This window comes from Enhydra lutris, unplaced genomic scaffold (genome assembly GCF_002288905.1).
Source record: "Enhydra lutris kenyoni isolate GAN:26980312 unplaced genomic scaffold, ASM228890v2 scaffoldscaffold1, whole genome shotgun sequence".
In the NCBI taxonomy this organism is placed as follows: domain Eukaryota; kingdom Metazoa; phylum Chordata; class Mammalia; order Carnivora; family Mustelidae; genus Enhydra; species Enhydra lutris.
The window spans coordinates 95,553,732-95,571,002 of record NW_019154085.1 but is presented as its reverse complement, the minus strand read 5'-3'; the positions used below and the strand labels follow the sequence as shown (position 1 = coordinate 95,571,002).

Below are 17,271 nucleotides of genomic sequence, written 5' to 3'. Positions count from 1 at the left end.
TCCATTAAAAAAAATTAAACTAAAAAAAGTCATCTTTATCTTTTCTAAACATTACTTTTTTAGAAGTCACGTGTATATTCTGGCATCAAGTTTGTGATAGTCCTCAAAGTGCAGTTTTTAGGGAAAAATTTAGTCATAGTAATTCAGTGTTTATGATTATTTCAATGTTAAGTTTTATATTTAAGAGTCTTCATATTTTGTTTCAGGGACAGAATGATGCTGTTGAAATTGGAACAAGAAATATTAGATTTCATTGGTAATAATGAGTAAGTCCTGACATTTAACAAGAAAACAAATTGTCACCATGGTGCTCCTTGATTTACTAAATTAGTTTTTCTTCTACTTCTAGGTCTCCACGTAAAAAATTTCCCCCAATGACATCTTACCATAGGATGCTATTACACAGAGTAGCCGCTTACTTTGGATTAGACCACAATGTTGATCAGAGTGGGAAGTCTGTCATAGTAAACAAAACTAGTAATACAAGAATGTAAGTATCAACAAATGTAGGCATTTGTTAAGTACATATGTGACCATACTTTATCTTTCAACAGCACCTTTCATCTGAGGTTTTCCACGTTTTAGCAGCCTAATTAAATGTTATAGTAACCTTATGTGATAGGGCCAAAAAATACTAAAATGTCTTTTAGTGTACTAGATACAAAATGAACCAGTCTAGACTAAAATAAAGCAGGTCAATGAGGACTGGTTTAAAAAGCAAAACCAAACTTCAGAAGTCATATCACTGATATTTGAAAACCATTCACTTGGATTTTTTAGTTAATGTATTTTAGATAGCTGTGGCCAGTCTTAGGCAAATTTGAGGGGGTTTTACTTGTTTTGTTTTGTTTTGCTTTTTTAATTCAAGTCAGTTAACATAGTGTAAAAAAAAATTTTTTTTAAGGCAGATTTTGACACCCTCACATTCAATTAATCCCATCGTTTTACCATCTTTTCAACCTTTGGTTTTGCTTCTTTAATCCTACAAATCTCAAGAAGCTGGTACTGTTGGTTAATATAGTATTATCCATAATGTAGTATCCCCCTCCTGAGCTATGTTTAATTGACTGAGGAAAAGTTTTTAAGAGCACCCATTTGTTTTAAAAAGTGATAGTTTTATCAATCTACACATTTAACGCAATCCCTATCAAAATACCATTCATTTTTTTTTTCAAAGAAATGGAACAAATAATCCTAAAATTTATGTGGAACCAGAAAAGACTGAATAGCCAGAGGAATTTTGAAAAAGAAAGCCAAAGTTGGTGGCATCACAATTCCAGACTTCAAGCTCTATTACAAAACTGTAATTATCAAGACAATATGGTACTGGCACAAAAACACATAGATCAATGGAACAAGATAGCCCAGAAATAGACCCTCAACTCTATGGTCAACTAATCTTCGACAAAGTCGGAAAGAATGTCCAGTGGAAAAAAGTCTCTTCATCAAATGGTGTTGGGAAAATCGGACAGCCACATGCAGAAGAATGAAACTGGACCATTTCCTTACACCACACACAAAAATAGACTCAAAATGGATGAAAGACCTCAATGTGAGTCAGGAATCCCATCAAAATCCTTGAGGGAAACATTGGACAGCCACATGCAAAAGAATGAAACTGGACCATTTCCTTATACCACACACAAAAATAGACTCAAAATGGATGAAAGACCTTAACGTGAGACAGGAATCCATCAAAATCCTTGAGGAAAACACAGACAGCACCCTCTTCAACCTCATCCGCAGCAAATTCTTCATAGAAAGGTCTCCAAAGGCAAGGGAAGCAAGTGCAAAAATGAACTACTGGGACTGCATCAAAATCAAAAGCTTTAGCACAGCAAAGGAAACAGTCAACAAAGCCAAAAGACAACTGACAGAATGGGAGAAGATATTTGCAAATGACATATCAGATAAAGGGCTAGTATCCAAAATCTATAAAGAACTTATCAAACTCATTGGGGAAGGTATGTGCTATGGTGAGTGCTGTGAAGTGTGTAAACCTGGCGATTCACAGACCTGTACCCCTGGGTTAATAATACATTATATGTTAATAAAAAAATTAAAAATTTAAAAAAAAACCTCAACACCCAAAGAACAAGTAATCCAATCAAGAAATGGGCAGAAGAGGGCGCCTGGGTGGCTCAGTCATTAAGCATCTGCCTTCGTCTCAGGTCATGATCCCAGGGTCCTGGAATTGATTCCCCCATCAGGCTCCCTGCTCAGCGGGGAGTCTACTTCTCCCACTCCTACTCCCCCCTGCTTGTGTTTCCACTCTATCTCTCTGTCTCTGTCAAATAAATAAAAAATATCTTTAAAAAAACAAAACAAAACAGAAATGGGTGGAAGACATGAGCAATCATTTATGCAAAGAAGACATCCAGCTGGCCAACAGACACATGTGGCCAACAGACACATGAAAAAGTGCTCTACATCATTCAGGATTAGGGAAATACAAATCAACCACAATGAGGTACCACCTCACATCAGTCAGAATGGCTAAAATTAACAAATCAGGAAACAACAGATGTTGGCGAGGATGCGGAGAATGGGGAACCCTCCTACACTATTGGTGGGAATGCAAGCTGGTGCAGCCACTGTGAAGAACAGTATGGAGGTTGCTCAAAAAGTTGAAAATAGAGTTCCCTCCGACCCAGCAGTCGCACTACTGGGTATTTACCCTAAAGATACAAATGTAGTGGTCTGAAGGGGCACATGCGCCCAAATGTTTATAGCAGCAATGTCCACAATAGCTAAACTATGGAAAGAACCTAGAAGCCTGTCAACAGATGAATGGGTAAAGAAGAGGTGGTATATGCATATACAATGGAATCTATGCAGCATCAAAAGAAATGAAATCTTGCCAATTGCAACAACATGGATAGAACTAGAGGGTATTATGCTGAGTGAAATAAGTCAATCAGAGAAAGACAATTATCATATGCTCTCACTGATATGAGGAATTTGAGATGCAGGGCAGGAGGTTGTGGGGGGTAGGGAAGGAAAAAATGAAACAAAATGGGATTAGGAGGGAGGCAAACCATAGGAGAATCTTAATCTCACAAAGCAAACTGAGTGTTCCTGGGGAGTCAGGGGGTAGGAATAGGGTGGTTGGGTTATGGACCCTGGGGCAGGTATGGGCTTGGTGAGTGCTGTGAAATGTGTAAGCCTGATGATTCACAGTCCTGTACCCCTCAGGCAAATAATACATTACACATTAAAGAGAGGAAGGAAGGAAGGAAAAGAGAGACAAGCTCAGAAAGAAGAAAAAAAAAGTGATAGCTTTATAGTATTACTGAATTATATCATCAGTGCAGCTATTTGGAAGTAAAAGGCCCAATCAAAGGCACCTAAAATTTTGTACACAGCACCTTTTTTTGCCTATTTGTAAAACTAATCCTAAAGCAACTAGTTCAGCTAATATTTATACTTTGGTGGTAATCTGCCTATCTGAAGCATTTTCTATATCAATTTTATATGTGGCAGCAGTGGGTCTATGGTAATGAGCAGCAGTCAGCTTCTGACGACATAGATAATGCTAAAAATTAATTATTTGTATGCTTTTCTTGAAGCTATATTTCTCTTAGGGTCTTATCTATGAACCATTCTGTTGGCATGGTGGTATTTAATTCACTCATATCCCTTCTGTTATAATGGCCTTTACTCTTATAGCTGCCATATTGTTTACTGGAACAAACTTGGTTTTCTTCCTTTTCATATAGTATTGTGTCAACTAAATAGATAACAGTGGTGGAGGCTAGTAGTTTTAAATGTTTGTTCCTACAATAAATTAATGAAGATAGATGTCTTTGAAAAGGATCTTGTCTTTCTTTAGAGATTATATTTTACCTACTGCAAATGTGAATCTGATTTAGTTTTCCTCTACTTGTCCCTTATTCTTTTAAAAATATCCTCATCAATTAGTCTATTCCCAATTCATTATATCATAGCTCAAGTAACCATAAGATATGACCTGAAATGAAGGTGAATAGAAGTCTAATTCATTTAACCAGTACCTTTCAGCAATACTCAGAGCTGCTGGATACCCAACCACATGTACATTAGCAGGCATTTTGTCTAACATTTCGACTGATGATTCTCTAAGGTTTTCGATACAGTGTAACCTCGGTTATTTGAATGCTATGAATGATGTCAGAAAGCTTTAGGATTCTCTTAATCAAAGTCATCAAAAGCTGAGCTAAACACAGATGTTCATGATATACTTAAAGAAAAATGGATCAGTAGTGTAATTATAACTGGACATTCAGATCATTGAAGTTACACTGTATTCTTATTTTATATCTTCTGGAATATGAAGAAGGTTGTAAATCAGAAAACCTTAGAGATCTGCTCCACATTGAATAAATGCAAACTTACCTTTTCCTCATAGGCAAATTACCCGCTCCAGCCTTGAACCAGTGGTGTTGTGGATGTCAACAACCCAGTGTCCACTGGGGTGTCTCAATGGAGCGGGAAGTTGGCGATTGCAGGGCAGTAATTTCAGGCATCTATAAAAGAAAGAGGTAAGACAGTCTTAAGGTTAGCTGAAATGCCTGCCAATGCTATTTGGTGTGGGAATCCAGCTGCTCTTAGAAAAGTTGCCAGGCCCTAGGTTAAACATTATAGTTCACTTTGGAATGAGAATCTCTCATCCAAGTATAGACTTCTTCAATAAGAAATGACTTCAAACAGCTACAGAAATAGTTGATAAACTTAAGCAGGGCAATCGTGACAGAAGTAACAACATACTGCCATCTTCAGAACTAATAGATAATAATCTTTCACACTCCTACTAAAGAAAGCAATCTTTTTCTCGTCATTTTGGTCATGAAATTGTTTTTACTCTTTTTATTGTTCTTCCTAGTTATGTCTATAGTTCTGTGTGGAGATCTCTTCGTTTCACTTATCTGAGTATATTTTAAAATACAGATTTCTTCAGCTTACATAGATAATTCTTATTTTTAAATCTCCTTTTGCATTATTTGACAGAATGTAGAAACAGTGCTTTATTAAAAATTCACTACATTAAATATTCAAAAGAGCTACTTGATTATTATATATAATGACATATATGATCACATTTGCTGAAGATGTCATTACTTAGGTTTATTTGGTTTAGAAATTTACTTAGGGTGTTCACAATATATTATGCCACTATATAAGATATATTTAAACTATATGTAAAAATCTACTCGAGTTCAATTAGACTTTGTGCCTCCAGATATATTTTTATGTATCATGTATTTCAAAAGACTAATTCCAATTTTAAATAGGATGTTACTAGGTCACAAGAATATTAAATAAATTGTTGAAGTTGATAGTATATTTTAGAAAGTGAAGTTTTACATAGTTTTAATTTTCCACAGACCATAACCTTATTATGTCTGTCTTCTGGATCTCATTGGAACTTACAACATTTCTATAGAGAAAAGACTGATCAGCCATTTAATATATTGTTTTGATTTCATAATTATTCTTTCAGGTTATAACTTTAACTTCCCCCCCAAAAAAGAAATGTTTCTTTTTTAACCTGTTTCCAGTAGTGTAAAACAAAGATGTACCCTGTTATAATTAAGAATTCTTGGTAATTTGGTAGCATTTTGAATGAGCCTGTTAGGTTTTAGGTAATTAAACTTCAGAATATTTTATTACTTTCAATTATGTCACACCAAACCAGGTATTGTAAGAGTGTAACATAAGATGAAGTACCATATACTTTTTCTTTTTCCTTGAATTTTTTCTTAGATTTAGAGGAGGCAATGCAAAAGGATAAATAGACCTTGAGTCTGACGTACCAGCACTCCAACTGTGGCTCAGTCATACACTTGCCCTTGATCCTAGATAGTTACTTAAGCCATTGGAACCTCAGTTTTGTTTTGTTTTGTCTTTTTTCAGTAATATTTATAATAACAAACTTCTGTTGAGTGTTTACTATTTTAAGTGCTGTTCATGTATTTATTCATTTCCTTTTCAGAGCAAGTCTGTGAAGTAGGTATACTATAATTCAATTTATAAATAAGGAAACTAGGGAACAGAAAGTTTAAGTAACTTGTGCACATCCTGAAGCAACTAAAGGGGTAAAACTGAATGTTTGAACCCAGGCAGTCTGATTCCAGAGCCCACAGTGTATTTTTCATAATGGCCTTTAAATCGTAACATAAAGTAGTTAATATTTTCTCATAAGATTATTATGAAGAGTAAATGAGGTAACACAAGTATTATTAGTGGCACTAGTGAGTGGTAATTTTTTATTGCTTTGATTACTTCACATAAAATGTTGTATTTAACTTTTCTGTAAGTAATGTGTACTATCTCTTCTGTTCCCTTGGGGTTTTTTTTAGACCTGATCAGAAATTCAATGAACATATTAAGGATGATAAAGGTGAAGATTTTCAGAAACGATATATCCTCAAGAGAGATAACTCCAGCTTTGACAAAGATGATAACCAGGTAATCTGCGACAATTACAGCTTTTTTCCAGGTGCAGGAATTAACACCAGTAGGTCATTTTCCCAAGAATTAATTGTCTTTGTTTCTTTAGATGAGAATACGTTTGAAAGATGACAGAAGAAGCAAATCTATAGAAGAAAGGGAAGAGGAATACCAGAGAGCTAGAGACCGAATATTTTCCCAGGATGTATGTACTGACTTAGATTTAGATCTCACTGTTAGGTATATGTTAATTTGCATTAAAGGAACTCATTCCTCCTATCATCTATTGATCATTTATTTGTAACCATATTTGTTTATATAAAGTCACTTGTTAGGAATATTGAGGTCTGTCTTGTTCGTATCAATAACTTAATAACATAAAATGCTACATTGCAGCAGTTATATAAATATTTCAAAAGTTGCATGCAGGTAGACTATAGGAGCAGTATATCAGACTGAGTATAAAGTTCTTGTAATTTTTTTTCTTCCAGACTTCTCACAGACTTGAGATTTTAAGAACATTGGTCATAGTCTACAAAATCATGTACTCTAAATTCTTCTCGGTAGTAGACTTTCCTCAATAAGTAACTTGTTTCTTCTTCGAAAATAAAACTAATTAGGAGCACCTGGATAGTTTCGTCAGTTAAGAGTCAATCTCTTGATCTAGGCTCAGGTCTTGATCTCAGGGTTGTGAGTTCAAGCCCCACATTGGGCTCTACACTAGGTGTGACACCTACTTTTTAAAAAAACAAACCAATTAATTTTTATATTCTATATGTTTTCTATTTTTAAGTGATTATATGAAAGAAATCTTGCCAGTGGCTAATTATTTTATATATGTATTTGAGAAGAGATTCAGTTTGGTTTTACCAGTGTCTATTAAGTGTCCATTCTGTACAGTACTAGGTATTATTCAAGGATATATGAATGCAGGTAATTTGTGTTAACTGCCAGAGATAAAAATTTCCTCAATATTAAAAAAATAAAGAGTAACATTAAAATCTAAACTATCAGTTAATATTCATGCAAACCTTATTGAGCACCAATAGTATGTGCTATATTAGGCCCTGGAGGACATATCCATTAACAGCTAAAATGGTTTATCCCCCAAACAATCCTATATATGGTAGATACTATCACTGTTCGGTTTTTACAGATAAGGAAACTGAGGTTCTAAGGGGCTAAGTAAAATAGCAAAAGATTGTGTAGATAGACGATGACAGAGTTGAGATTTTAGCCCAGGTCTGCTGCACTCAGAGCCTAACCTATATGTATTTCTCTCTCTAGTTTATGAAGTCTCTGCCCCAATAAATAGCCAAGTAATGATAGTACGGTATATGATATGTGCAGAGACATGAAGGTAAAATAAAGGACACAGCTTAGAAGCAACACAAACCAGAACTGAGGCGTGAGGGAGAGAGTTGGGTTCCAAGAGGAGACCTAAAGGAACCCTCCAAGCAGAGGCTCAGAGATAAAGGAGAACTTGACAGATAAGGAATTAAAAGATTCAGAGAAAGATTCAGAGAAAAGATTCAGAGAAGCTGGACTATAGTGGAGGTGACAAGAAGTGAGGAAAGTTTAGAGAAATAAGCAGGAAGCAGATGACGTGACCATGAAAGCTGGTTAAGGTTGTTGGGCTTTTAGTTAGAGCAGGAGTCAGCAAACTTTTTCTATAAAGAGCCAAATAATTAGTTTTTTAGGTTTTTAGAGCCATCCAGTCTTTATTGCAACAACTCACATCTGCCTTTCTAATATGAAAGCAGACCTAGAAAATACATAAATGAATGGGCATAGCTGTGTACCAGTAAAACTTTATTTGCAAAAACAGGTGGCTGACCATAGTTTGCCATCCCCTGTGCTAGAACATCAGGGAGCTATTAAGGAGAGAAGAGGCGTGATCAGATTGACATATTAGGGAGACTGCTGTGGCTTCTGTTGTTTAAACTGGATGAAAGGGGCAAAAGCTGGTAGCTGGAAAACTAGTTGGAAGACTGTCATCCTAATACAAGGAAGAATGGTGGTTGCCTGACCTAGGTTGCTAGCATTAGAAGAGTTTGGCTATGAGCTGCATTGAGGTATAGCTCCTTACTCACTGCTACAGCCACAGCCAAACCTCAGCTAAGCAAAGTATTAGTTGAGTGAATAAGGTAGAACCTACAGATTTGTGTATACCTTTAATATATAATCACAAAAATGGGTTCATTTGCTTAGAAGGGAATATTTGAATTTCTATTTAATCTGTACCACAAAAATGAATGGCTTCAAGATGTATATCTGTTAAAAGAATGCATAGTACCTCCAAGCCAGAAATAATTTCATTATTACTTATTGTGTATCCTTGTCACCATTTTGGATTTTGTGGGCAGGGTGAGTGATGCTTCTTAAATATTATTACATATAATTTTGATTGTCATCATTGGTTTACAGATGCATGATGTATTTGACAAAAGCTCAACTTTTTATATCTATTCTTTCTTTCTAGTCCCTGTGTTCCCAAGAGAATTATATTATTGACAAAAGGTGAGGGAATTTTTAACATTCGTTTGTTAACTATCTGACTGATGCTAATAACAATAAAAATGTCTTATTAAAATGCCAACAGAATCCAAGACGAGGACGCTAGTAGTACCCAGCAGAGGCGTCAGATATTTAGGTAAGGAAGCATGTTTTCATGCTGTATTGAAAAATCAAAGCATTATCTTCTCTATTCTTTCCCCTTTTGTTCCTACTAGCTTCTCAAAGTTGTATTTCTAAATTGCAGAGTTAATAAAGATGCTTCGGGGAGATCAACAAATAGCCATCAAAGCAGCACTGAGAATGAGCTGAAGTATTCTGAACCACGACCCTGGAGCAGCACGGATTCTGACAGTTCTCTCCGAAACTTCAAGCCTGCTGTAACCAAAGCCAGCAGCTTCAGTGGAATCTCAGTCCTGACAAGAGGTGATAGTTCTGGGAGCAGCAAAAGCATAGGCAGGCTTTCAAAAACAGGTATAAATGTTTGTCTAGAACTATGCAATCAAAACATTAGTTTCCCTGTTGGTGTCTTACCTCTTTATTTATCCTGTGGCTTCTACAATTATCCTAACATAAAATTCTTACCAGCAGTGCATTGAGCTCCTCCGTAGTACTTAAGAGGTAATATATGTATCAACATTAGGATTCATCCTCTGTTGGAGAGAGATTTACAAACATCAGTTAAAGTAAAAATTCTCTGTTGTGACATAAACTTAAATCAAGTTAGTTCAGTGAAATGTCACGTCTTGTTTGAGTCCCCAGAGGTAGTTGGAAATTCTTCATTGCTTCTTTTTAATAGGAAGGCCTCGTTTCTCACCCAGGATTATTTAACATTGATTGCATTTTCAGCTAATGCTATCAAATATTCATTGCATTTTTCATGATAAAGTCCTTCCTTGCTATTCAAAAAATCAATAAAATTGTCAAGAAGTTTCTGAGGAATTTTAAAACAGGAAAAATAATGTGATGTAATTATTGTAAATGAGTAAAAATTTTAGTAACATCCTCATTTTCTTAGTTTCTTTGCTTTTACAGTGCCTTACATTTAGGCTCATACCTTTTCTCTTCACCTTCACCAACTGCATTCAGTACTATAAAAGCTCATATTTCTCTTAGAATCCTTCTAGATCTTTATTTTTATCCCTAAATAAGCATTGAAAGTTAGCAAAAATGGCTCTCTATCTTTAGCCTATTTGGGTTAACCTAGACATATGGTATTGTACAGATAACAATAAAAGGGAGAGATTTGAAGGTAGCCAAGGATTTTTTTTTAAACCTTATCTGTAGTCAGTTCTTTAAATTATTGAGGCTTATGAATTGCCTTTGTCACCCTTTCAGCTCATAATATGGATATTAAAAATATCTTAGTGTATATGATAGAATATTGCTAGAGATAGGTAAATTTTATTAATATAAATTATGCATATGCAAGATACACACTTATTTACGAAAATGGCCACTCAGTCATCACAACAGAAAAAATTACTGTATTTTTGAGTATGTCACTTAGGCATACACTGCTGAATTTAAACATTTAAGATCATGTACTATTTGTAATTTATATTATCTTCAGAGATGAAAAGAAACATCACCTCTTTTAATAGGGAAAAAAATTTTTTTAAAAACTTCATTTATTTATTTGACAGAGAAATAGAGATTACAAGTAGGCAGAGAGGCAGGCAGAGGGAGAGGGGAAAGCAGGCTCCCTGCCGAGCAAGGAGCCCATTGTGGGGCTCGATCCCAGGACCCTGAGACCGTGACCGGAGCTGAAGGCAGAGGCTAACCAGGCGCCCCAGGGAAAGAAAAAGGTTTTTTTAATATTTTATTTATTTATTTGACAGACAGAGATCACAAGTAGGCAGAGAGGCAGGCAGAGAGAGGGGGCGGGAAGCAGGCTCCCTGCCGAGCAGAGAGCCCGATGCGGGGCTCAATCCCAGGACCCTGGGATCATGACCTGAGCCCAAGGCAGAGGCTTTAACCCACTGAGCCACCCAGGCGCCCCAGGAAAAATTATTTTTGATAGAGTTTGTATCAATAATCATTTGGCACAACTTAAAATAGAAGTTATCCTTTAGAAGGCAGTGTATCACACATAAACATATTTGTGTATTTCATTCATTAAAGATTAATTCTCCATTCCAGAGTCAACTCTTATTCAAAACATAATTAACTATATACATTTTCAAAATCTTTTCCTTTCTTTGATTGTCTTATCCACTTTTAGCTATTATTCTGAAAGTCAGTGACATTTTCAGTCTCTGGGTAATAGAAAAGGAAATAAGATTGCAGGAATGAAAACAGCTAAAAATAAATTATCAAATTCATTGAGTGAAAAATAAATTTTAAACTGATGCTAATATTAGTCCTTGGATTATTTTTCATGCTGTCTTTGTCCCTTGATATGATAAAAAATGGAAAGTTGACTTTACATTATAGGAAAATATTATGATTATGAGCTTAAAATGGAATTCTGCAGTGAAACTTCACAATTGTTTCTCTTGATAGAGAACTTATCATTTTTGTTATCTCCTACACTATTAATCTTTCTGTGTTCTTATAGATAAGGGGTTTCTGATATAAGAGGTTTGGGGCATTTGGCTGTGCTATGTTCTTTTTCCTGGGAGAAAATTATAATCTGTATATTAATCTAAAGTGGTAAAATGTACGTAACCTTGTGCTTTGGGGAATGTGGGTAATGTGCTTTCTGTGGCTGTCTGTGGCTGATGGTATTATAAACTTGCTTAAGTTGCATGCTTGGGCTATGACTTCTCTGACAACTTATGTGATCATTTTGCTGTATTAAACTTGTTCATAATGGGGAGGGGAAGTAAAATTATACAGTAAATCAAAATACCCAATGCTTTTATGTGGTAACCGCATGTTATGCAATGTGAATTTTATTGTTACATATTTAAAACCTGCACTTTTATATGAGGTTTAAAAAATCCATATTTTTCATTACTCCTTCCCTAGGTTCTGAGTCTTCTGGTAGTGTAGGGTCATCTACGGGCTCTCTTTCTCACATCCAGCAGCCTCTTCCAGGTACAGCTCTCAGCCAGTCTTCTCATGGCGCACCTGTCGTCTATCCAACTGTCAGCACTCATAGCTCTCTTTCCTTTGATGGTGGCCTAAATGGGCAAGTCGCATCTCCTAGCACTAGCTTCTTTTTGCTTCCCTTGGAAGCGGCAGGCATACCACCTGGCAGTATTCTGATCAACCCACAAACAGGTTGGTATCCAGAAAAAGGTGTTTATTTCAGTTGAGATAGCAGGAGTTATTGAAAATTAAAGAATGTGTGTTACTAAATGTATTTTTTGTATATGTATTATCAGCTTTTTATTTTTCATGAGTAATTAGCATTTTCCCTAGAACTTTAATAAAACATTTCTGCTGGAAAATGTTGAAAGACATATTTATATCAGAAAGCATTTTTCTCTTTGTAGCATCCAGATGTCATCTTTTAGGCCAAATAATGGCCTAACCATAATTAAAAAAAAAAAACAAAACAAAACACAGTTCATTTCCTAGAAATGAGATAACCACCATTGAAAGATCTTTACCTGATTTTAAAAAAATAATAATTATCCTGAGGAAAATATTATGCATTTCATGAAGAAGGAGAAAGTAAGCAGCTCTTATTCATTATATAATGAAGTAGGAAGAACCTATAAGTAATTGTTCTTCTGAATTTGGTAATTGTTTTCTCCTGAGGAAAAGGTAAGGGAATTATTATTATTATTATTATTATTATTATTATTATTAGAAAAAGGAATTAGGTAGTCTTTATGAATTAATATTGAAGACACCTATTCTTGCAGTTAGGTAATAATTCTCATTTATTCAGCATTTACTATGTGCTATGTAAATGTGTTAGGGGCTTTAAGTACATTATTTATAATCATTATAACCTATTAGGTAAGTGAAATCCTCATTTACAGATAATGAAATTGAACCTCAGAGACTCAAACTACAGTCATGATACGTTTCATTATGCATGCAATATGAGCAAATGTAGAAAACATGATCTTTTGAAAGTTCACATGAAGTCTTGCTCTCTATTCACAGTATTATAGCCCAATAATTTTGTGAGATAATGAAAACAATCTTATAAATCATTTGATAACCTTCCTTAGAAATTCTCACACCTAACTGTTGTGGTCACATCAATATGGTAGTAGTTGGGCAAGGTAGGTACAGGTGAGAGTATCAGGGTCTCAGTGTGCTCCTGAACCTTTCCTTTTGTTTGTTGTAGAGAAGACCATGGCTTGGAACTCATTACCTTCAGATTTTTTGGTATCTCTTTTTTAAGATCAAATGTTGGAACTATTATTTCTATTATAAGAATTGAATAACTGACTATTCAGAAATTCAGTTTTTCCTTAATCACCATTATCTTCTTATCCTTCAGATTTATTATATTACTAAACTTCTTGTTTTCCTGAAGCAGGAAAGATGACTTAATGTACTGTTTACTATTATTTTTCATTCAAAACATCTTAGTTAATGAGTTTTTGATAATATGAGAGGCTCAACTGAATAGGAAATCAAAGAGTGAGCAACTGATCAACCTGAAATTGAATTGTAGTCTTAATTTTAAATGTGTCCGAAAGTGATCTCTGCTTTTTGAGAACAGCATTACAACATATCCAACTTTTCAGACAGTCCTTAAGTTACTTTTTTTTTTTTAAAGATTTTATTTATTTATTTGACAGAGATCACAAGTAGGCAGAGAGGCAGGCAGAGAGAGAGGAGGAAGCAGGCTCCCTGCTGAACAGAGAGTCCAATGGGGGTGGGGGGGGGGTTGGGCTCAATCCCAGGACCCTGGGATCATGACCTAAGCCGAAGGCAGAGGCTTTAACCCACTGAGCCACCCAGGCACCCCCTTAAGTTACTTTTAAAACACGCTTCCACCCAAATCTTCTCTACCATTTTTTTCATAATTATTTAACCAGCAATAAATACCCAGCATGACTTGTTTTCATATAACTAAATCATCAAGAAACTGATGAAAATTACTTGAATTTGAAGGCCCTTTTCCTCTGGTTATCAGTGGAGCAGTATATTCTTCTCTCCCCACAGTTATTTTATTGTATGTCATAAGTTTCAAAAAAAAAAAAAAATGGGGAGGGAGATTTACCATGGAAGAAAGGATATTACGAAAACAATTTTTAAAACTATTAGTATCTCTTAATTTCTTCTATATCCTCCCATTCTAAATGGATATAGCGTAGTGTATTTCACACAGTCCTCTTCTTTTGTTTTCTTTTTTTTTAAGTAATATAATGTATAGGATAAGGGAAAATACTAATTTTTGTGAATTTATTTACATATGCATTGAAAAAAGTGTGGAAGAAGGTATCTAAATTGATAACTATAAGATTATTTTCTTTTGATCTCTACTTTTTGGTTATTTTCCCACAATAAAAATACTACTTTCTATAATTAAAAAAAAGTTGTTTAGAACATATGTATAGAAAAGAGAATAGAATTTATTTTCTTGGGCACTTAGGATATCCCCCCAGTAATTAGTAAGCAATAACAACAAGCCTCAAAATCAATATTTAAGTTTTCTCTCTTAACCTAAGAATCAAACTCACTGGAATTAAGAAGAAATTATTTTAGAAAATTCTTTAGAATTCAAAACTTATTTACAACTTTAGAAGTTTTTAAAATAAGGACTCTGCCAGGGGCGCCTGGGTGGCTCAGTGGGTTAAAGCCTCTGCCTTCGGCTCAGATCATGGTCCCAGGGTCCTGGGATCGAGCCCCACGTCCGGCCCTCTGCTCGGCAGGGAGCCTGCTTCCTCCTCTCTCTCTCTCTCTCTCTCTCTCTCTCTCTCTCTCTGCCTGCCTCTCTGTCTGCTTCTGATCTCTGTCTGTCAAATAAATAAATAAAATCTTTTTAAAAAAAAAAAAAAAAGGACTCTGCCATAGATCGAGTCCATGATTTGAAATTTGAAGCTGTCAACCATTTTTAATTTTCATCCAGTGTTAATTTCACTACTCCAGTATATGCATTGTGGTCTATAAATTAGCTCTTTCTCACCACCTAATACAGGCTAATTAATAATATTCCCGTATCCCGAAGTCAAGAATTTCTTCTTAAAACTGAAATGTGCTACAGCACTGCAGGACCGCAATCCTGTATCTGGGTCCCATGAGCAAGATCTGTTTCAGGATTCAGAGTTTTTCAAAAACTACTACGTAATATGAATAACTTCAGTAGGTTTTGGAGCAGCAACCCTATAGTAAAACACTGCAGCATAATTTTTATATATTTACACTAAGTGACAGAAATAAAGAGTATTAAAATAACCTCATATAAGGTCAGACTTCTCTCCCCTGATGAGAAAATCTTTTGATTTTTGGAAAGTTGGGTCTCTAGGATTGTGAATAAGGATTATAGACATTTGTTGTAAATTGTGCATGGAATGACCTATGTTCAATCTCTATCGTAAGTATTTTTTTCCTTCCTCTTTTAATTTTTCAGGTCAGCCCTTCATAAACCCAGACGGAAGTCCAGTTGTGTATAATCCTCCTATGACTCAACAACCAGTTAGAACCCAAGTGCCTGGACCTCCACAGCCACCTCTGCCACCCCCACCAACTCAACAACAAGCAGCTAATCACATTTTCTCACAGGTGCACATATCCATGATTACATAATGCTAAGTTCATCTGCTTTGGCATATTTAAGACTTAACTCACTAATTATAATTGGGGTAGCCCAACTATGTTTTAGAACTCTAGTATTCTGTACCAGTGATGTCCCGTTCCCTGCTTGAAGGAAGAGAGGTTAACTTCACAGGATTTTTCAGCTAATAAATACAGAATATATGTTGGAAAGAAATAAATTTTGTGTCTTATGAGCCTGTGTGGTGAATATGTTCTCCCATTCTACAATAGCAAGAAATGAATAAAAGGAATAAAAACGAAACTTAGATTATCCCAGTGAGCAAAGTAAGTTGTGCTAAGTTTCAACAGATTAAGAAGATAGAAAAGACTGAGCTGAGTTGCTCAAGTTCTGCAAGGTACCCTTCATCCCACCTACCCTATGAAAGAGAGAGGCAAAAACATTCCAAATTAGAATTCGCAGAAGCACTCTTAGTAATGTCTTGAATTCGTATACATGTTTAGAGTTGACACATACGCTTTCATGTTCTGGCTTTTCTCTTGTAGGTGTTATTAATCCTTGGGGAACTTGATTATACCAGTGTAAACTCTTTTACTTTTATACTATATTTTAAAGGTTGTGTAACATCTCAAAGACAGTTTGTACAGTTAGTTGTACCTCTTTTTCCCTATTAGACTACCTAAATATTCCACTGGTGAGAACTTGCAGAATACTTTCTGATGATGTATGAAAGAAGTATGATGAGAAACTTGAACTGGAGAGATTTCATTAGTTTTGCTCACAAGTTATATTGTTTGTATTCCAAGGGTGAAGAATGTATGATCAGTTTGATAAGATTATCAAATATTTTGATACTTTTATAGATAATTGTACCTCTGGCAATTAAGACTCCTAATAGGCAAGGCAGTTTATATAAAGTAGAAGGATTTCTAGGTTTTTGCTGTGCTTCTAAGGCAGTACAAATATATGTAGAGGAAGTTGCCTAAAACTGTTTCCAAACAGTCCTATATCTGCTTTGCAGCCCCATTTGATTACAAACGCTCAGGTACACGTTAGACTACATTAAACTCCCTCCCTGGCCTTCTGTGCCTTGCCTTGTTTGGTCCTGAAGTGTTTTTCCTTCATCATGCTGTCATGTAGTTGTCTTTGTAGTCCTATGTATTTCACCAGGAGCTTTATAGGCGTGATTTTCATTTTATTCAGTAGAAATAATGTTTGGCAGATTCAAAAAAGTCTCAGAGTTTATCTATGGTTATATATTTCAGATTATTATCTCTTAGAAATAATTTTGTCTGATTCAAAGATGAGATGATCCTAAATGAAGGTGTAGACAGGTTACTTTAGGAATAGAGCCTTAATGGACTGTGATTTGAATCTCAGGAAATGCGTCAAACTTCATGGCTGATTTTCCTGGTATTGCCTCAGGTGTTTCAGGTAACTCATCATCAGATATCAGGAGAGAGTATTGATTAACCAATGATACTCAGTAACCATTTTTTTCACTGAGATAATCCACCCACGAAATTTCACATAACCAAACAAAATAATGCTGTGATTTCCAAAGCATTCAGATGGGCTACATGTCTTAAAACCAATCACTTCAAGTGGATGTTGTTTTGCAGCCAGTTGCAATTTAAGTAGGGAAAGAAGTGCTAAGGCTTTTTCTTTTCTAAGTGGTGTCAGAATTTCACTTTGAT

At 35.3% G+C, this 17,271-nt stretch overlaps 1 protein-coding gene across 8 annotated transcripts in view; it reads left to right on the top strand.

Annotated features, from left to right (window-relative positions):
* The window catches only part of LOC111155965 (R3H domain containing 1), a 135,838-nt gene that overhangs the window by 30,935 nt on the left and 87,632 nt on the right, over positions 1 to 17,271 (top strand). For 4 of the 8 annotated variants that reach the window (XM_022516737.1, XM_022516654.1, XM_022516569.1 and 1 more), the window contains 9 exons: positions 207 to 266; positions 350 to 490; positions 6,339 to 6,447; positions 6,539 to 6,634; positions 8,912 to 8,949; positions 9,032 to 9,082; positions 9,191 to 9,417; positions 11,917 to 12,171; positions 15,431 to 15,582. In XM_022516737.1, coding sequence (XP_022372445.1) covers positions 207 to 266; positions 350 to 490; positions 6,339 to 6,447; positions 6,539 to 6,634; positions 8,912 to 8,949; positions 9,032 to 9,082; positions 9,191 to 9,417; positions 11,917 to 12,171; positions 15,431 to 15,582 — 1,129 coding nt within the window. Of the gene's footprint in view, positions 1 to 206; positions 267 to 349; positions 491 to 4,393; positions 4,521 to 6,338; positions 6,448 to 6,538; positions 6,635 to 8,911; positions 8,950 to 9,031; positions 9,083 to 9,190; positions 9,418 to 11,916; positions 12,172 to 15,430; positions 15,583 to 17,271 lie in introns of those variants that run through there. The other 4 variants (XM_022516991.1, XM_022516910.1, XM_022516828.1 and 1 more) reach the window with 2 other exon arrangements.